Source organism: Lepidothrix coronata, unplaced genomic scaffold (genome assembly GCF_001604755.1).
Source record: "Lepidothrix coronata isolate B3197 unplaced genomic scaffold, Lepidothrix_coronata-1.0 Scaffold108, whole genome shotgun sequence".
Classification (NCBI taxonomy): Eukaryota; Metazoa; Chordata; class Aves; order Passeriformes; family Pipridae; genus Lepidothrix; species Lepidothrix coronata.
Window position 1 is genome coordinate 1,746,617 of NW_016690288.1, and position 22,555 is coordinate 1,769,171.

The 22,555-nt window shown below is 43.2% G+C and overlaps 1 protein-coding gene across 1 annotated transcript in view; it reads right to left on the reverse strand.

Annotated features, from left to right (window-relative positions):
• The window catches only part of AUTS2 (autism susceptibility candidate 2), a 777,042-nt gene that overhangs the window by 424,189 nt on the left and 330,298 nt on the right, over window positions 1–22,555 (reverse strand). Inside the window, exon 3 of the mRNA XM_017824040.1 lies at window positions 6,047–6,148. Within this exon, the coding sequence (XP_017679529.1) occupies window positions 6,047–6,148 (102 nt within the window). The remainder of the gene's footprint in view (window positions 1–6,046; window positions 6,149–22,555) is intronic.

The window sequence follows — 22,555 nt, forward strand, 5'->3', positions numbered from 1 at the left end:
GGGAACAAGTGGCCATGAGGCCCCAGGGCTCAGCACAACTGCTCTGCTTTCCTTAGTGTTGCTGTGACCATTCTCTGTGCTGGGAATAACCTGGTCACCACCACAGCCCCGGTCATTGCCCAGCCTGGCCACTGTTCCCAGATGGGGAGTGCCCTCCATGGGCCACAGGCCCTGGATTTGGGAGCCTGTGGCCCCCAGGCTGCAGCTCTGCAGCCCCTGGCAGTGAGTGCAGTGCAGCACACTCCAGTATCAAACACATCCACGTTCCTGGCAAAGCACACCACAAAGCCTGCCTTCCCCCTCACTCATCCTGCTTTCTGCTTCATGCCATTTACATTCTTTTAATTTAAGCTGGAGAGATCTGCCCACAAGTACAACACGTGCAATCATTATAACCACTTTTGTTTCAGCTATGTACAGATGCCAAGTGAGTCCCACTCTTTCACTAACAATTTTTAAAACTTACTTTACTGGCTGAAAGCTCCAAAGTTTGCCTTCTGCATCTGTGTGTAATTTTTGTCTGCTTTCTATTCCAAGTTTTGGAAGGATCAAGTATCAAAACAAAACAATAAAATGGAAGAAAAAAAGAATAAGCAAACAAAATATTTCCCACTGAATATTTTCATTCCTTCAAAAGCAATGTTGCAATGGCTATGGGAGGACAGTCGAAACATAGCAGTCAAATGACTTTCACTGAACAACTGTGCATTTCCAGGGAATTTGAGTTTGCCGGATGGAAATATAGCCCTTCACACATTGCATGCTGCATATGGAGAGTACAGTTTGCAAACTCTTTTTAATTGAAGTACAAAAGACTGTGTTGCACATGCATGGATGACTACGTCAGCTGTGTGTGAACTGTGTGTTGACGGAGCACAAAGGCTGAAGCGAGGGCTATGCAAGAGACAACTTCTCACCTTCTGGATAACTCCCAATAGCGACAGGATCCCACTACCCAGTGCCCAGCCTGGGTACCAACTGCACAAGCATCTTTACAAGCCCATGCTGAGTCGTGATCCTGCACTGGATGGTTCTACATCTCTTATATAAAGTGTGCCTATAATAGAGGTAATGGTTTCACTTTCCGAAACCCTTTGCAAAATAGGACATTAGATATACTACTTGATATTCACACAACCACCAGCAGAAGCCTGCATTAGGTGCCCATCAGCAAAACACACTTGCTTAAAATTAACATGGTTTTGGTTTTGTTATTTTCATTCTGGGTTTGTTTTTGTTGGGGTTTTTTGTTTTGTTTTGTTTTTTGTTTTGTTTCCTTCCTTTCTTAAAGAGAAGAACTTTGGCCCAGAAGCAAAAATGTAGTAACCCTCATGTAAGCATTAGTTTATTGTGTACCAAAGAAAATTACATCCTTGAGGTCTTGGAAGGCACAGTTATACCCATTTTGCATATATATTGTGCATTACTTGGGGAGCTGGGTGGGGAGAAAGACTATGTTGTACATATTTGTTCTGGCTATTGTTTATGCAGGTCTGACTGAATGAAGGAACAGTGGGTATCATTTCAATTTCTGATGTCAACATCAAATTACTTATTTAATTTCATGCCTGGCGAAGCATTGTATAGCTACACGCAGAATCATTTCACTTCATTTGTTATGCTGTGTTTTCTTGGCGATTGGCTTGCCTTCCAACTGACAGCTTTAATTACGACATGAATTTGATTGCACTGCCGAGGAATTAACATAATGCAACAAAGCATTTAAGCACCCAACCTTAGACACACAAACACACACATACACCCCCTTGCAAACACACACACACAAAGCAGCAGCCACTGCAGCTGATCAGCTCCTGGCACACGCACACAAACACACACAGAGCTCTGCTTGTGTGATCCCACTTCGGATACAGCCAAGACTGCTGGTGACATTCTGGAGAAGGAACAGCACTGAGGATTTCAGAGCACATAACCCAAAGGCTGTCCCTCAGTTTGTCTTTCTCTGGGCTCTGTACAGGTGGGAGGAATGGGAGACAAGAGAATTGGAAATATCCCATATTTGAGCCTGAAACCGTGAGCTGCCCACAAGATTACCCTGCTGGGGGTGTAGACACGTTTCTTCACGAAGCAAAGAGCAACAGACCTGGTGGGCAGGGGACTTCAGGACTTCACCCTCAGTGATACCTCACTGTGACCTACTCTCAAAGCCCACAAGGCAGTAGGAGCACACAAAGCACTGGGAAAAGGGAAGCACTCATGAAGAGTGCATCAGCTTGGATGAGAGCCCAGGATGAGACCTTTCATGTAGGGGACAAATGGAAAGATTCCTGTCCCACTCCCTGTTCAGGAATTGGAAAAACATTCCAGACAGAAAGGTGCCAACTGTTTCTTCTGGTTTGTGATTCCTTGTTCAGCAAAGGAAGCAGAGTCCAGGCACTCCAGGCTTCTGCTGTGCAGCAAGAGTGGATGACGTGCTGCCTCCCAGCCCATGGCCACATGTGAGAGGCTTCTGCTACTCATCCCCTCACTGAAACCCTGCAGTCAACACCAGAAGCAGCAGGCAGGGTGAGATCAGATAGATCAGGGATTTAGGAATGTGCACCAAAGGAATCAGGTGTTTTGATTTTTTGATCAGCAAAGAGGTGGCTGAACCCCTGAATACTCAGTGCATTCACCATCCAGGTTAGATGTAATTCTCATGTTTTCCTCAAGTAGATCTCCTGGCTGTTTTGTGAAACATGACTAAAAAGTATTCCAAAGAGGGAAGACTCAATTAAAACTAAATACATACAGAAAGATAAGGAAAACAAGTTGACTGAGCTCCAAGCTGAGCAAAAGAGAAAGCGCTGCCATCTTGTCTCTAAGCAAGATCTCAACAAAATGAATTCTACTACTGGAAAGATTTTGATGAGATTAAACTGACTACAGCACCCTATATATAAAGGAGGAGCAGCTCTCCAATTTCTCTTTTAGGCCCCTGGAGCTACCTCCATCCATAAAAGAAAAAACAAGTTGTCATTCCAAAAAAACCCCAACCTATAAAGGGGAGAAAGGCAGAGAGCCATGGGTTTATGAAATTCAAACGGGGAGCTGCATCAGGGCACTGCCACATGCCTGCACTGGAGCATTCGAGCAATCATTATCCCTAATCTAGCAGAGGTCAAATTCTCTGCTAATTATGTTCTCTCACAGAGGGGTGTGTGCCTGTGCACACACACGCAAGATGAGGACAAAGAAAGGAGTTGATGGAAAACAGTCTCACTGCATTGCATCTGACAAGAACAGAGGATATTCCTCTTCCTACTGTCTGATGCTATCTCAAGCTTCATTAGGAGAAAAGTCTCCTGTTTAACATGGTCTTTTCACTGAATTATCTTCTTTTCATTTCTGCCCACCTCTCACAATTGCTGCAAATTACCGGCTTGGATCTCATTAGCCTGGAAAGGAGTCACTCCTTGTAAACACACTCTGTGTTATCCAAGGACTGCAGGTGTAGTTATAACAGGCAGAGTTGAAAGATACCTGACAGGAGAGAGAATGAAGGCACTGAGGTGTCCGTTTGCAACTGCATATTCATTATCCCATCTCCCTCATCCTGCATCTGTCACTGAACCATCACTTAGGCCCCACATCAAGGCCCATGAAGCTCCAGTACTGCTGTTTCACCAGCCTGCTTACAACTGGGGATCAGGAAATGATCATCTACCTGCAGTATGTGCACTTCATTCATTATCCACATTTCCATACAGGAGCTTAATCTTCCAATGCTGTCAGGCTATATTAGCAGAGATTCATTATATTTCATGGCCAAAATTTGCTTTCTGACCTCAGGGTTACTCTGCCTGCCATGTCTTATATTTTTGTTCTATCTTTTGTTGGGTGTACAACTTTTTGTGTGTTTTTTTCTGAGAAAATAGTTGTGAAAGCTTACTCTGTTGTCTGACACGTTTTCTGGACAGTAACTGGTGGGTATCATTAGACAACTGACTTCTTCAAAAGATATTATTTAAAATAACCTTATTAAGCTCATGAAGCATATTTGTGTTCAAGATCAAGTTCAGGGCAGGCTCCCCCACATGTGGAAGTGGAAGTATCACTGGCACTTTGTAAGGCCCTGTCATTTCAACACACAGGGTGTTTGGCTTTGGGAGAGAATGGGATGTGCTGCTCTGAACTGAAGGAGTCTGGGAAAGGCCACCACAGGCCCAGGTAAGATGAAAACTGTCTCATGCATCTTTTTCAAATCTCAGCTGAACTGGTAACACCAGACCAGAGACACATGCTTGTATTGGAATGAATTATCAAAGCATAAAGGAAATTTCCTTATTAAGCAGAATATAAATTATGTATAACATTTTCAATTGTACATCTTCACATATATTTACATAACGTTCCTTTTGAGCAACCTGTGAATCCCTATGTCCTCTCTCAGATGCACTGGGGAAGTTGTATTTGCTCTTTACTTCCTTTCAATTTGCCACAGTGCCAAGACAAAGGAAAAGTATTGTAAAAACATCAGAGAAAAAGTGGATTTGATGGGTGGAGGGACAAGCAGGACTCTGCTCTCACTGCCAGGTCTGGCACTGCAGTGCTGTGAGCTGCTGGGAAGCTCAATAAGGCTCAGAGCTCTCCACTCAGCACATTGCAAGGGAGCAACAAGGCTAAATTAAAACCATGTCTGTAAGGAGCTGTGAAAATTTTTTGCTGGGAGGTGCTGTGTAATTGTGGAGTTCATTGCAGTGACTTCTCAGCTGCCACAGGGCTCAGAGGCAAAGGATGGCAGTGGTGACAGGCTGCCATCCACTGCTACCTGTACAGAACATTTACTCACTATCTCCTCTGGTTTCAATCTGCTCTTCCAAGGAGCCCCCAGAGTGACCTCACCTGACAGCTATGAAGGGCAGGCTCTGAAGAGTTTAGCTGACTGTACCCATAAAGGTTGGCTCTGGGGAAGAAATGGACCTCTACAATAAGGTGACAAAGGGATGTGGAAAGAAAGTGCTACAGATTTCACACTTTCACAGAAAAAGAAAAAATCAGGCATCTGTTCCAGTGATATGCACAATTCAGCAAAAATTGCTAGCTGTGTGCCTCGAGGCTTAAATTTGCACAATGAAATGTATCCTTTACAAAGGTATTTCTTTTAATGCCTGCTCAGTTCAGTTTTATTGGATTGGCCTATAGAGGACACCATCTGGTATCTGTCATCCAAATCTACATGGACATGCTATCGATAAAATTCCCATTTCCAAAATGTGGGTTAGTTGAAAGCAGGGCCAGATTGCTGGCTGATACAAATTGGGCTGACTAATGTAGCCATCCATGCTTTTACCAGCCAAGGATCTGACCTACAAAATCCCCAATTTAGATAGTCTCTGGGGACAGGGCTGTCTTTATATTCTGTGTTGTAAAGCATGTAGCACAGAGGACACAGAACTATGAATAAAACACTCAAGGATTGTGATGGTACACATAATAAATAATAATAATCTGATTGCAGCAACAAAGAGATTTCTGTAGTCATTCCTCTGTCAGAATAACTCGTGTGTGTCACCCCCTGAATGGCCAGCATTCTCCAGTGGAGAAAAACACTCTCCACAGAGCTGCCATCTCAGGCCCTTCCACAGCAGTTTAGGTAGAGCAATAAAGGCAGAGCTTATGCTATTGTTGGCCATGTTATATCAATTCATTATATATAAGTTAGCTGAGTCTCTCTAGACACTCTAATACTTTTCATAAAGACAGTATTTAGCCCAAAGAAATACATTCTTTTCCTTCCCCACTTGGGGTAAAAAGAGGCCACCTCACTTCTCAACTACGCAGAACATTTTTACTTCATTAAATGGCCTTCGAATGTTTCAAAAGTAATGAGTATTTGCACACAGAAAGACATTGTATCAAACTTTAAGACGTTTTCTGAACTGGGGCAGGAGATTAAGTTACCTCTTCCTCTCCAGAAACCCCAAAAGAAGGAGATTTTAGCAACAAACCATCCCAGAAACTAAATCACGTTATGACTGCCACCCCTCAGAAAAGCCCAGCAGGGTTCCCCAGAGCAGTGTTCAGCTGGAGGAGTCATACTCACGTCACTGAGCCTTTCCCGGGAGCTGCTCCGATGGAAACCCTTGGACTCCCCGCTTGCGCTCTCGCTGTCGCTGTCCCGGCAGCTGTTCTGACCTGGCTTGAGCTGCAGGAGAGAGAAAAAACAAAGAGAGACAGAGTTTAGCCTGGTCCGGGCAAGTGCCCTTGTCCACTGCTCTTCTTTAACCCAGCCCCAGGTGCACACAAAGCAGCGTCTATGTGGTGCTTTCAGCACTGTCACCGTGTGACCTTGTGCCAGGGCAGGACCTCAGTGAGACCACGAACGCAGAATCTCGTGCACCACAGAGAGGGTGTGAGGTCCAGGGGCTGCAGGCAGGAAGGGCCAACACTCATGTCCCAAGGAAATCACAGTTTAAGACCTTCATTTGGGAAGCTTTTAGATTTCTCAAAGTATTTCTGCCATAGATGAAGTTGTTAAAGTTACCATCACATTGCAGCATGCACAGAGTCAAACCCTCCCTCATTACAGCACAGTGCAATGTGGATTCTGAGATCCATGGAAGTTTCCCCAGGGGAAGAAGAAGTCATCACTCCAGAGAAGCCTTTTTTGGCTGGACTAGCCCCTAACCACGTTGCTTGGTACTATAAACAATTCTCGACTAACCTCAATGTTCATAAAACAACATGATCTACTTAATAGGTATCAAATTGCTTTTGCCTTTCAAGCCAGCTTTAATGAACTTTACTGGCATTGCAATAAATAAAAAGTACAAAAAAAACCTCTACAAACTGTATTTTCATTACAATTGAGAACACATCTGCTTTCTCTTATGCTGTGGACTGTGCAGGTCAACACGTTACACAGCAGTGCACTGAGAAAACATTTACCATATACATTCATTACACATGTCCACGAACACATATACACATATACAGCAAGGGTATATATATATATGTACACATATATCACCCACATCCACTTCAATGCTGAAAATGCATGTATCTGTTTTAATGTATCCTTCCACATATTTTGCTTGAACATATTAACATTTTCATCTAGCCTTGTTGATGCTCCATTTGAACTAACCTCCTGTGAAGACTGGTTACTCCAGAGGTCAATTCTGGCAAGAAGTCCCTTTCAGAAATTTAGATCTAAAATCACATACATAAATACTGGTAGCAGAGGTAAATGCAGACAAAATACTCGGCAAGGTATCTAATGAGGTATTTTATGAGACACCTACTACACTCAGCAATATCCATATAACAAACACCAACCAACTCCTCCTAAGCTATTGTAATTACTCATATGATCATAGTAAGTTCTATTCAGACTGTACAGGAGTAGACATTCATTCATCTCCATTCCATGACTGGAGACCAAAGGTTCCTTCTCCATGAACACTCTCCATCACCTTTTCCCCCCCCCTCTTTCTTCTCTCATTCCTATTTCCACACAAAAATTCACACAGATGCTCTTTTAATGGTGCATGCAAGCCAAACACACTTGTGCTGATGCACATTCCCACTGTACACCGTGCTCACCCACAGCCACTGCTCTTCTGCCCCAGGTTCACTGAAGGACCACACAAAGTATCCTCACCCTTTATCAATCAGCATTTTCTCACTACCAGAGCAAACTGTATCTGCAATTTTGGAGGGTGTGTGACACTTCTCCTTCATCCCTTATTGCCCTCACTCTATAAGGCACCTTTGGGTGCTCTCTATCAGTCAAATCAAAGAAAGGACATAAAGCATATGAAACTAAAGGTTCCAACACACAGTTGAGTTGAAATGCATGAACACAACTGCAAAAAATGGCACAGGCCTACTCTCAGCTCAAATAAAATGTAACAGAAGAACTAGAGCTATTTGTCAGACACTTACAATTTAATAAATAAACTAAATTTTCCACAGCTCAGCCAGAACATTTTCCAGTAAAATTATTTTTATTTCAAATGGAATGGTTTATCAGTCAGATCTAATAGATCTTGGTAGCATTTTTTGGAGGCAGAGGGGAGGATAACGAATTCAAGAAGTCTTACACTTCATATATAACTCACTGATCTTATCTAGGACCTCTGTGTCCTGTAATTTTATGGTCTCAAGTTTACAATTTAACCAACCAGAGGAAAATGGATCAAGTTTCCTTGACTTGGTCTTTTGTCAACATCTGCTCAATGATGGAAAAACTCTTATTGCAACTGAGGCATTAGGAACTTTTTTTCTAGTCTCAGATTTTATTTTTAGAACTTCAACTTATTTTGTACACAATTTTTACACATTAGTTATTTGCTAACTAATCATAACAGCCCAGTTCTATACTTCTTCTACACCGTTAATTCCAGCTACTTACAAAGAAGAGAAGAAAAATCCAGCAGGTGTCATTTTTCTAGACACAATTTACACTAAGAGAATATGACCAAGATATCTGAGCCTTAAATTCTGCAGGAACAAAGTGAACTGCATAGATCAGACAGCAAACTTGGAAATAAGTCCAAGATTTATAAGCTTCCCGTATTTTCCTCTCTTTTTTCCAAGTTGAGTTTCCCCATGTGCCAAACTGTTGAGGGTTTACATTTTATTCCAAAACCCATCAATCTGTGTTAAATTAAAAAAATAAAGCATGGAAATGTGCCCGTTGTGTTCTTTCAAGAACCTAAAGTTACACACAGGCGCACATGAGAACACTTAACGTGGACAGGCAACGGGTCATTTCCATCTATTCACACAGATTCAACTGCATAAAACAACACTGAAATAACACAGTGCTGCTAAAAAAGTCCACAGATAAAAGGCTGGATCTTTAGTTACACTGCATGAGTCTGGTGCATCACTGTGGGGTGCACAGGAGCCCTAAAATCAGTTTCTCCTTAAAAATGGAACTGTTCTTGAAATAAATTTGAAGTGCAACGTTGACAACCCTTGTTCCTGTGTCATTCCTGGCAGGGTATCCCAAGCAAAAGGCAAAGACAGCACAGAATTCCCATGGTGTTCACTCAAGGTACCCAAGGAATGGCAATAGGACCCCAGGGAATGGCTGGAGCTGTGTCAGGGCAGGGTCCGGTTGGATATTAGGAAAAAGTTCTTCCCCCAGAGGCTGGTTGGGCACTGACCAGGCTCCCCAGGGCAGTGGGCACAGCCCCAAGGCTGCCAGAGCTCAGGGAGGGTTTGGACAACACTCTCAGGGACAGGGTGGGATTGTTGGGGTGTCTGTGCAGGGCCAGGGGTTGGACTGGCTGATCTTTGTGGGTCCTTTCCAGCTCAGGATATTCTGTGATTCTATGAAGGTCTCACTGAGGAACTTCCCACGTTAACACAGCATTGCTCTTCAAAATTTGCACCAGGGGAGGAGTGAAAAAGGTTTTGCAAAAAGTGTGTTTGACTCTACGCTTTCACTGTACAGTGGGAATGAATTTATCCATGTAGGAATCCACCTAAAGGGTATCACAAAGAGGAAATACCAACATTTTCTAAACTGAAAGCACAAAACCCTAAAAACTCAGACTGTCTCAGACTCACAAGGAACATGCACAGCCTCAGGGACTCCCTGAGTGAGAGAGATGGTGTACCTGTAAAAAAAAAGTGACAATCAGGACCTCAAGAGTTGGACAGCACAGGGCTGGACCCTGGGGCACACCCACAGCTCCAAAACTTTCCTAGGAGTTTCTGGTCATTCCTTGCATTTTTTGAAATCTTTTATTGTACTACAGAACCTATTAGTTTGTAGTGCCATTAAATCTATCGGAGGATTCCAGAAGTCAAGCAGAAACGGATAAAGTCATAACTACACTTCTATTACAAGAAAGGAAAAAGAAAAAAAAAAATCAGCTGCTGGCTGAGGGCTGGGCCTGGTCTCAGAAGAGGATTTTATTTCTGATTCTTCATCACAGCCACCCCAAACAGTGAGAGGAACAACAGCTCTTCCCTGCTCCCCAAAACTGGACTATTTAGAGGTTTTCTATATCAGGGGCATTTTCCCAGTTGGTGATGATGGAGTCTCTCCCACACTATGGGACTGGATGATCCCCTCACCATTCTGGGGCACTGCAGCAGCAAGAAGGGCTTCTAATGGTGATGTGGCTCTGCTGCTAAGGTGAATTAAAGGGAAAAAGCCCTAACCCCCCCTGCCCATCCCCCTGGGTTTTCATTCCTCCCTTTTGTCCAGACACAGGTCATATGGAGCCGCTGTGAGGGGCCCCCTCAGCCCACACAGCTCTGAGAGCCCACCCCCCTCAGCGCCGTGGCCATGCCTTGGGGACACTGAACCGACAGGCAAAGGTGCCACAACAGCAAGGGGTGTGGGGAAAAGTGACACTGGGTGTGGGGAAAAGTGACAGTGGGTGTGGGGAAAAGTGACAGCGGGCCCCGGGAGGGAGGAGGTGCCGTGGGGCTGGATCCCCACAGCCCACAGGGAGTCCTCAGGGCAGCGGGGTGTGTTCATTCCCTGCAGGAACTGTGTCCCCTGGGAAGCTCAAGCATTTTCCTCGAGGAATTGTCACTCATGGGAGTGGCAGAGAGGAGTTGCCACAGACCAACCACAGCCCCTTCCCTCTGCCCTGCTCAGGGCATACAGGGATGGGGGAATGAAGCCAAGCTGGGAGGCAGAGGGTGGTGTGGCAAATTTACTGGTCTTTCTCACTATCCAAATCTATTTTAATAGGTAATAAATTAAATTTATTTTCCCCAAGTCAAGACTGTTTTGCCCATAACTGTCATGGACGACCTCCCTGCCTTTACCTCACAAGGCTGTTCTTCTTCCCTCCCCTGCCCTGCTGAGGAGGGGAGTGCGAGAGGGGCTGGGGGCAGTTTGGCCTCAGCCACAGTAAACTCACCACACTGTGGTTTGGAGAGAAGTGCTTGCTGCTCTTTGACTGAGTCACAAAACTTCAGACACAACAATGCTGCCCTGCAGAGTAATGTGGAATAGAGGCAGAGCTGGAGACTGGCAAGAGGGACCCGAGAGTGACAGGGGCATAGAGAGAGCACAGAGAGGAAAGATGTAAGATGTAGGACACTGAGAGTGACGATTAAATGAAGAAAGACAGACTAGCTCAGGCCTAAAGGTCACACAGAAACCATCCAGAAATTGCTAAGATTATGAATAAACCAAAATAGAAGCAAAAACATCAGTATGAAAGTGCTGTAATAGCAAGAACTAACAGTAACTTCGTTCAGGGCATAGAGGGATTTTCTGGTGACTTGGAATCTAGTGGAACTAATTTTGCAGCAGGGAAACACTCATCCTTATTTTGTGACAGTGAAAGTGCAAACAGAATATTCATCTGTGTCCAGGGAAAGCAGGTCTCTGCTCTGCTCCTTCTGCCATTCAACATTAAAGAGTAAAATAGACCTAAACATTAAGGCTTAGGAGTAGGCTAGATCTACAGGAGCAGTGCCATAGTTACAATGTTAGCCAGGCATTTCTGTGACATGAAAGATGGGGACATAAGCCATAAAACACTCCTAAGGATAATCCATAACAACGTGGCTCTCTGTTGCCTTTTGTCTCAGGAAGGAAAAGAAGGAAAGAGAGAGATAGTCAATCATGTTAAGAGGTGTAAGGGAGGATGAAAGGGCAGCTGAGCCCCAGACCCCAGGGAGCATCATCCTCTCGGGACCACAGTTTGCTGTGCTGGATCCCTAAACCACTTTAGATAATTCCATAGTAGCAGTGCCTGGTTAGCATGTAACAAAAAGCAAAATAAATAAACCGAGAATTTAGCAAAAGCCTTTTTCACAGAGCTTATATATCATGTCAAAAACACCCTAATGTGGCTCTCCTGAGCTTTTTCTATTTTAAAATATATTTTAATTTAAAAACCCCATACCATTTGGCAGCAGTAAATCTGTGGTATAGTTTCGAGGCGCCTGAGTTTCCACGCCATATGGAATTAAAGGATTATTTCGCTACATTATACTTTAAAGCTATGAATACTAACACTTCTCCCTGTTACAGCACAGCCAGCAACCTAAGCCTCTCCCGGAGTCCTAGAGGAAGGGGACACCCGCTCCCCAAGAGGTGGCAGAAACCTGCCGTGGGGAGGAGAATTTTAGGGTTTCAGTTCTGCCTGTCGTTCTCTATTTACACAGCTTTTGCAAGGGCAAGGCAGTCCCAAACTGATCCAGGTCCTACCTGGGTGAATATATTCCCATGCTCAGATCAGGTGGTGAACAGACTCGTTCATGTCCCATCAGCAAAGCTTCCCAACTCCCGAACACCTGAGCAGCTACAGCCCAGTCCCAAACCCATGACAGGAGTTTGTCCTGACCCGGGCAACAGCCCTTCACAGTACAAAGTCATTTGTACCTGATCCTTAGGGCTTGCCTCCAGTTGCTCTCTGGGCTCCCCAGGCTTTCCCAGCAGCCCAGACTCCAGCCAGGCTCTGAAGATCAGAACTTTTGTCACTGCTGGCAGTGACACATTTTTCCTCGGTGCTGCACACACAGATCTGGGCAGAAGCACCTGCAAATGAGGCACTTGCTTATGACTGCAGGCTGCTCCAAAGGCCAGGAGCAATGGCCAGCTCAGCCTGTAAGGAGAACAAGGCCTGGCTGAACCCAGTGTGATCCCAGTTATCCCAGTATGGATCTGCTGGACCTCACACAGACCCCCAGGCACAGCAGTGACACCCACCATGGCAGGACTGCACAAACACAGCCCAGGGGGCCACTCCCTGCCCTGCCCAAGCAAACACACAGCCCTGAAGTGTCTTCACCAGTCAGAAAAGAGCAACAGCAGATTTCATGTAGAACTGAGTACTGGATTGCAAAGAAAACATATTTTATCAACGATCAGGAACAAATCTGGCTGTATGAAAACAAATAAAAGGAGAACTGCATAGCAAGAAAAAAACAACAACAGTGTAAATCAAGGCTTGTAACTTCTGATTTCAATGATGATTAACAGCTGTCATTTCAAAGCTTCTATTTATATCACTCATGCTACTGACAGAAGTCAGACAAATACTACTTAGACAGCACTTCCTTGTCACCTAAAGCATTAAAGGTGGTTCAACACAGAGGCCATGGGTCTGGAGCAAGACCTCTCCACCTCTCCACTGCCTTTCTAACAAAGCCACATTCCTCACCACACCACCTGCCTGACCAGCTGAACAGGAGAGCAGCACAAAGAAAACAAATCAGAGGTGAGATAATGAGGAGGAAGAAAATTTACAATACACAAGTTTAGGCAGCAAATATGAAAAAAGAATTCACACCGTGTGTGGACTCTGAACATTATTAATACAAAGATGTTTTTCACCTCAGGGAAGAAAAAATCTTGTTACCTGAGAGATACAACAAAACATTAGGAGAGGCTCTCTGTGTATGTATTGATATATATTCTTATGACAATCAATGCACACACACCAAGAAATTGCCAGCTGCTGAGGATCCAGGCCTACCTGCCATCATCCTGGGATCCCACATCCCTACCAGAATATAAAGCTTTATTTCTCTTACCTGTAGGGTAAAAGTGAGGCAAACCAAAGAAGACAAGATCTTTTGCTTCCTTCCTACCTTTACTGAGAAGAAAAAGTAATTTTCCTGTTCTAAACCCCTTTTTATGAAAAATCACGAACAAACAGAATCAGAGAGTCACAGAATGTGCTGAGTTTGAAGAGACCCTCAAGGATCATCGAGTCCAACCCTCAGCCCTGCACAGGCCCATCCCCAAGAGTCACCTCCTGTGCCTGAGAGTATCATCCAAACACACATGTATGTTTTTCCAATTTCCTGTTGACCAAAAAAAAAAATCTAAATCCAGTAGAACTCGAACAAATAACTACAAACAATTTCCTAATCAGCTTGATGATACAGAACAAGGGTGTCTTTAACTTACTTATTCTAAAGCACTGCTGGTCATTTCTTGCTGCCTCTGAGCTGATCCTGAGTCTGCTGCTGCACTTGCTCAATACACTGGAGTAGAGGAACTCATCCCTTACTGCCTTAAATGGGGGAGATCCTATGGAAAATAACAGAGACACCCCCCCTCTGCTCCTGGGGAGAATTTGGCTATTTAGCATTATTATTACAGAAACACCAAGTGATCGTGTTCTGCTCGCAGTAGCAAAAGCAGAAGCAACACAGGCTAAGAATAAATAGCATCCTTGCCAAGCGGGGGTGGGGGATAAGGAAACGGGCATTTATTTCCAGATCATCTTCTCCTTCATTATATGCTTGGGCACCCTTAGATATACAGCACACAGAAGGTACTCTGTAGCTCTATTTTATCTAAGTTTCACAGAGAATGCAGTCCATCATTTTTTTTTCCGTGCTGTTTATACAGAAATCAAAGATAAATTTGGCATAAACTCATCACACCCCAGAATCATACATACATTATACACCACAGAAAGTGTAAGAGCCTCGCTCTGCTCCCCGGCTCCCGACAGGAGCGGTACGAGACAGCAAGCTGTTGGCAATTGCAGCAAATGGAGCGTATTTCAGCACACTTCAAAAGCTGAATTGCAAAAAAATATAGGCTTCTTCTGACCCTTTGCATTTTGATGGTTGCACAGTGAGAAATACGGCCTTTAAAATTACACCTTGCAAAGCTCTCCATTGTACCAATCAATCTGCCCAAGCTGCCTCCACAGCACAGCTCTCGAGCAGAGCAGGATGAGCAGTGAGGGTCTGGCTGGAGCAGAGCAATCAGGGTGGGATCGATCTGCCCCTCCCAATATTTACTCAGTCCCACTGCTGAGCTTGTTTGTATCCCACCCTGGATTTCCAGGGCCCTCCCTAGGTCCTGTCTAAGGGAAACTAGTCTTTGTACCATTAAAAACCACCTCTGAAACACAGCTGCTTAGTGGCTGTTCCTGCCTGGCACAGGTGTGCCATCCTTGTCTACAGGGATATCCATCCATCCATCCATCCATCCATCCATCCATCCATCCATCCATCCATCCATCCATCCATCCACCATCCATCTGCCTTGTGATCCATACATGCTACAAGTTTTGTGTGTTATTCAGCCAAGTGATGCCCGTTTACACCATCTACACTTCTTGCTTCTGCTTTGTACTTCCTCAAACCAGATTTTCAGTTTTATGGGCATAGTCATGATCTCTTACTGCAGTGCCTGTCCTCCCATCCTGGGAATACCCCACAAGGAGCAGTGCACACACATTGGCTGCAACACTTTCCACCAGGGACTGTTTTGTGGTCCCATTTAGCCCTGCTCATTTCAAAATGCAGAACCAATTTGGCAGTTTTACCCCAACATTCTGTCTAAGAACAGACTATTTCAGGTCCTTGTTAGAGCTGTCACCACCAGCTCTGGTTTTGGTGGTGACAGGCACAGGGACCAGCCTGTAGCCTCAGGCACTCTGTCCCAATCTCAACCCTGGACCTGCCAGGAGTTCTTGTTTCTGTTATACAGAGAAGGTCAGGAGAGGTAGGAAAGCCTCTGGAAAAGGGAGAGAATAGAAATACTGTCCCATTTAGCCCAGAGTGTCTGATACCCAACTCCCTGAGGATTTTGCTTGGCCTCTAGTTGACTTTGAAATGTATAACTTCCTGGAAGAATACTTAAGTAAGAAGATAAAATGAATCACATGATGGAACAAAAAGCAAACTGGCCAGACTGAAAAACTGTAAGAGCACTGCAGCTCTGCAAATCCAGCTGAAGAACCGTCTACTTTAATGAGGGGAAACACAACCCCAGGGTATCTTCTGTAGGGTTCCACTGGCTTCACCTCCACAGGATGGCTGCTCCTCATGTGCAAGTGAGATGCAAGATGGGATGAGACCTCTTGGGAATATCTAAAGAGGTGAAGGAGCCTGAAAAAGACCGGGGTGACTTAAATTAAGTCACGGTGCCCCCCATCCTTTTTTCCTCAATGCAGACCACTGATCTGACACCCAGCTCACATTACAGAGGTAAATAAATGTCCTGAAGGAGGAAATATCAGTATTCATGGCTGGACCTCGAGATGCTTTCCACTGCTTACATAAAGGAGCCCTGTTACTTCAGCGTTCGATATAAGCCCAGAATAAATATTTAATAATTTGGTTGCATAAATAATGATTTGAAGGTTGAGCTATTGGCTTAAAACTATAATACTATTTTAAGCCGTTTAACTGCCCAGCCAGATAAATTATTCAAGACTTGAAAGTCATCCTGTGGTCTCTATACAAGGAGAAAACTAGGAAGTTGTAACAATAATGACAAAAGCCGGGCAAGATCAATCAAACCACATGATCTCTAACACAAACAAGCAGCAATTAAGCAGCAATCAAGACCAATCTGACTGGGGTTGATGTCCTTTTATGCCAATACTCTCAGTCCAGAGAGCAAAACTTAATAATGTTTTGCAATTTATCAAGGGAACCATAAGTCTGCTCTCAGTGGCTTGGCCAAGAGGCTATTATGATACTATTTCTCTATAATTTAATAATGTGAAGGAAGGGGGGGAGTGGGAGTAAAAGCATTCTGACATATAACTCACATCTATACATATTGTATTTTCCTCTTGCTTGAATGATAGAAGCAAAAGTCATAACAATATACCTCAGTACCAATTTGTTAGCAGGAAAGGGGGGCTGAAGTATCTGGCAAAGAAAATCTATTTGAAGCATCACAGAAGGGAAGGGAATGAAGCATCTGAATTCATTAGCAGCTGTCATTGATGAGGAGATGAGTTTAGTCATCACAAATAACTCAGGAGGAAAGCAAAAGGAAGAACTATTGTTTAAGTTGTTTAAATCTGGATTAGAAACTACCAGGAAAAAGAATGCTGAAAAATTACATCCTTAAACCACAGTTTGACTTCATGTCTTAGATCTTGTTGAATTTTTCCCCTGAACTAACATAATATGAGCTGCAGCTGGTCTGAAAAATTCAGAATGCCTTCAAACTCTCAACAATACCAGCTTGTTGTTGGGTTTTGGCTTTGCTCTACATTATTATTGGATTTTTTTTTTCTTTTTGCTTACCTCTCTTCCTCTCTCATCCTAAGAAATAACGTAAAATACACTGCAGCACTGTGCTTTCACCTTGGACTACATTTTGCCAATTGAAATAATGAGTCCTCCTGCTTGCAAATGTCAAAAAAACCCTTCTGATAAATCTTGTAGTCTGTCCCTCATCCACAGTGACCAAAGGTGATTTAATGTTTGGTAGATCTGATGAGCAGGTTGTCTCAGTTCAAGTCCAAAACCAGAAAATCATTCTGCCAGCCAGTGTTATCAGTCCCTGTGTTGGCAGCCTGAGCAAAGAGGTGGCATTTAGGGCGAGATCCATCACCCACCAAAATCAAGGGGCACAACTTCATGACTGTCACTGACTTCAAGGGATGCAGAAGCCATTTGGTGTCCACTATAAATACTTGACAAGACTATTTCTGTAACTTATACTGTTAAAAAAACCCAATTTAACTTCTCTTTCATATGCTTTAAAACTGTACTAAACTTACCCATCTTGAAAATGTAGTCATACACCAGGTAAGTGGAGTTTTATTATTGTTTTAAGATAAGTGCAAAAAAATCTATAATACAGGACCACTATCAAATTACAGTTACTTGAATTAATCCTTGTTCAGGCATTTAATAATTTGTAAAGTGCTTATTCAGAAGAAGGTCAAAAATCACTTGGAAAGACATGTTAATGGCTCTCTAAGTAATATTTAGGCCTACTGAGTAAATTTTCACACTTAAGTCACGTATAACAAGCATCACAAAATGTATTATGAATTGTGCTTTCACACTGGAGAGCTGTGTGTACATACATGTTACAGCCTCCCCACAAGACACCACTTAAGCACTTAGTTAAATTCATCTCAACTGAGGAAAAAAATAAGCATCTCTTTGCTGTTATGCCAGAAATATATTCAGTATATGTTCTCATAAAGAGGAATATTTACCTGACTCAGGGCCTGGAGGAGCCCATTATTGTTCATCTCTGTGATTAAAAAAACCATCAGAAATGATAACCCAAAAAACTGTCAAAAAAACCCAACTTCTCCAAAACTCAATCCTAAAAAACTAATTAAAGAAAAAAATATAGCTGTAAATAATTGGAAATTAAGGAAGACAAAGCCCTGTGCTGATGGATCTACATGGAACTCCTTCTATGCTCTGAAATATCTGGGCTTTAAAATGACCCGTAAGACTTAAAAATTAAGTATCAGCATGTGAAAATGTAGCATATTACAGTTTAAATCAACCATTATACGGGCTCAGCAAGCATCAGCATGCTCCTTCCATGCACTAAAAAACGTCAACTTCTCCTTGGTGAATAATAATTTGTGAAATAAAGCAGGCGTGCAAAATATGGGTGGCAGGCAGCAAATGCTGAGGTTTGGGGCACCAAGGTGTTTTAAAATTGCTTTTCACTTTTGCATCCAGCATCCACTGAAATCTCAAAAGATCAAAGTTTTGCAGAGAAGGAGAAAAAAAAAGCCTACAAAATTAATAACTATTTAAGTATTCTGTTTCATCATGATAACAAACAGATGGTTTTAATATTCTAGAGGCTAATTTCTGAACAATTAAAAACACAGCAAGACATTAACATCTAATGAAACATTTTAACTACCAGTATATGCATCTGCCATTAATTTCCACACAGTAAGGTCTTGGTTCTCTTCAATCTGTTCTTTATTAAGGAAAGTTTTTCCACTCTGAATTTAGTGAAGTAGAGAATTAACAACTGTTTTCAATCAGCAATCAGCATGATATTTCGCCAGTGTGCATTGAAACCGTCCACACTATCAGACATAAATTTACTCCTATGATGGCTTTGATCTGCACACTGAGTGGAGATGTTAGAAGGGAATTCATTTTCTAATTCCATTTTCATTCAGAACATATGAATTAACCCCTCACAGATCTCATGTCCCCTTTTATCTACTTTAGATAAAGGACACCTACTTAAAATGTTGTGGCTTGCACATTACTCACAGCCCAGCCAAAAACAAACTCATTTTTTTGAAACCAACGAGAGCATTCTCATGCAAACCATATGGAAATTAAGCTCTTCAAAGGCAAGGAGAATCCTATATTTATGAGCTTCTAATTTATATTTCCTTTGCTCATCTGTGATAAGAACAGAGGGCAGTATTCATCAAAGTTCTACCCATGCAAACACTAGTTGCTACAAAAAAAAAATCTTTATGCCACATTCACCAAGCTAATGCCTGTGTTCCCTCATCAAACATGCTGCTTAGAACTGCTGATGAATTTTTCTGTGGATCTCCACCAAACTGACAGGTGATAATTCAAATTAAGCTAAGCCAAGTCCCTCTCTTGGCTCCCAGGGTACAGCAAAAGGCTGATGTTATTCACTGTTTGTAGTCATCGCCTGGCTACTGTATGAATGAACCCAGTAAATAAATTCCTTAGGGAATAACTCTAAACACCTCCCTGGTGGGCTGGAATAGCACACTCCCTGTGCATTAAACACGAAGGCAACTCAGTAAGTGTCTCTGGTTTTCAAAAGGGTTAAGTGAGCAAGGAACTGGGAATGATTTTAACAGAAACCACATTCTCTCCAGGTTCCTGTTTTGCTTTTAATCATGTAATTTATGTAAACATGGAATTGCAAGGCTAAGCTAATAAACATTGAAAAAAGCCCTGAGAAAACATAGATTCAGGGAAGGAGCCAGTTGCAGGCCTCTGCCTCCTGGATTCACTTTGTGGTGTTCAGGGGGGATTTCATGGTGCACCAAGAAATGTCTGTGCTGCAGCTATGGAGAATAAGAGACCTGCATTCTATTACTGCTTCAAGTCAGGAGAAACAGGGCCATGAACCTGGGGCTTCTACCTACCCACTGATGCCCTACCGATGGGGAATCAGCTGCTCTATCTTCCTCCCTCTAATTTATTCCAGAAATAACATGCTGGGCTCAACACACTTCCAAGAATAGCTATGCACTTCCACAGAAATTTCCATAACAGACCACCTACAACACAAACACACCCCATCCCTGTTGTGCCCTGCTCTGTGTGCTTGTACCCTTCTCGAAGGCTCAGTCTGAACTCTGCCTCAGAACTTGCTCTTTGCCTTCATTTAAACAGGTTAAGGGCCAGATCCAGAGAAGCTGAGAACACCCACAAACCTATTTGGAATTTGGGTTTCCAAAATCTGGAACCAGAACAGTAGCTAGGTAGGAAGGGACATGAAAGATTAATCATTCGACTTCAAGCACTGTCATCACTACGAATTTCAGGGATTAGGGCTGGGAGTTCCTGATGTGCCTCGCAGAGGAACGGGTGTAACCTCACTGAAAGACAGTGAGCTCTTGACTCATTTTATATCCACTTTTGGGGCAGTGAAATATGGCTGAAGTGGGGTCCCAGGAGATGCCAGATGGGATTTCAAGAGACCTTTCCAGCCAGTCATATCTGGTTCAGAGAAATGTGCACATTGAAACAACTGTACTGGGAGTTTGCCATGTAACCATTAGCTCTATAACCACCATTAATATACCTTGGAGGCTTTGCCTTATTTTTATATGTCAGACAGTTTCAGACTAGCACTGTATTTAGTGAGGAGAGCACAATATTAAAATGTGACTTTCATACTTTTTATCCTCCAAGTGCCTGGATCTACTCTTGGCACACTACAAAAAATAATACTTTTATGATTCAGTTTTTCCATGAAATATTTATAATACAAGTATTGAGTGATGGAAGTGCCAGAATATTACGATTGCTGCACTTGAATTCCTGGAGATTGGAAGCTTTTGTTTGGTCTAGCAGCGTGAAGGAAAAGCGTCCTGCTAAACATCTGTCTCTCACTGGGGAACCACATGGGAAATAAAGACTTTGGGGCAGCACTGCCTGAAGTATTTGAGTCCTCAGTTTACCCACTGCAGTCTGTGAGCACCAAGGAGCCTCGGCATTATACAATCACAGAAGATTAGAGGAAGGTGCAGACCCAAGAGGTGCCACAGCCCAGCCCTCTGAACACAAAGGACCAGCTAGGCCTGCATCACTCCTGACACACAGACAGCCAGCTAATCCAGCCCAAACTTGTTAAAGACACCCAGTGACCTCTGCAGCTGCTGCAGGTGAATTGGTGCAGTGTTTCACCGCCCTTGCCTTGTAAAAACCACCTTCACACTTCCAGTGCATCTCCAGCTGCAGTGTGTCCTTGTCCCACCTAACATGGATATGCAGCACAGATTTCTCCCGTCCTCCCTGCAGCAACCTTCCTGTGTTTGAAGACTCTTATCAGCATCTCCACTCCATTTCCTCTTTTCAAAACTAAATTGCCCCAATTCTTTCAAGTCTCTCTTGCAGGCCATGCTTTTAGACTTTCTCCACCTACTCCATATATTTCTTGCACCGATTATTTCCTATTCTGAAGGGAAGCACCTGCAATATCCATTAGGAAACACAGAATCATACAAATCATATGGAGATGAAATGTGTATGAAATGAAATACATAAGGATGAAATGTGGACTGAAAGCTGTGGCCTGTGTTTAGCCAACTGACTGGTCAGGCAGTTTTTACTTCTGGGTGCTGGTTTTGAGACACCTGAAAATATCTGAAGTGATCACCTGAAGTGTTCACAACACAAACCTTTTAAATTTATGACATTTTTCCCTCCTGAAAGTGCTGTTAACTTCTTATATAAATGATACTAGATCTGTAGAAGATATTTCCTGAACAAAAGAAAAATAGCTACAAGTATATATACAGCTTAGAGAAGAACTGTTCGGGAGAGGCTTTGTTAAGTTCACTGTAGTTTGATTTAGATCTCTCCTCATTCAAAACCTTACCTGGTCTTCTGCTAAATATTAAGAGCTTTCAATAAAAATTTTCTTTCTTAATAGTTTTTTTCTGAGTTGGAGCAGCACGGACAAAGTGTAACTCCTCATGGTACTTCCACAGCTGGAATTCATCTGCTGTAAGAAGCTGTTGTTGAAGTGATCTGGAGAACCACTTCTCAAACCCATTTTAATAGCTTTCAAAGATTGCTCAAAGATGCCCAACAGCCCTGTGTTCCTTGCCAGCCTCTTCTTCCTCACTACTGTCTTTAGTTACAGCAGGAACATTGGATTAAATTAAAACTTAATTTGCTGTTTAGCATCCTGGTTAAGCAGTCTGGAACTGCAAAGGTTTTTCTGGTGTTCATAAACTTATTTTACAACAACTAAGACAAGGACTGATAAGAGGAGATGCCGACACTCCTGTGAGGGGCTAAAGACTGGCTTGGAGATCTCTCCATGCAACCCAGAGGCAGGAGGAGGCACGGGAGGAGCTGTGGGTGGGTGAGGCCCCGGCACTGCCTTCCCTTTGAGGCCACAGAAATGCCAGGCTGGCAACCCCTGGCATCCCCCAGCAAACCATGGCAACAGCTGCCTGGCTCTGCAGTAATAAACTGAGCCAATTTAATGGCTTTTATTGTTCTGCTGTGATGTTTGAGCGCAACCACTTCTTTCCTCCCAGGACTCCTGGGCCCGCAAGGGCAGCAATGAGAGAAGATCTCATTTACCTAAAAGCGCTTATAAATTTTTAATTTGCTTTAACAAGTAAATTAACAAGTCCCTCATTCAGGCAAGTTTTATGGCCTCTTGCCACTTGGGGAGGGCTATAAA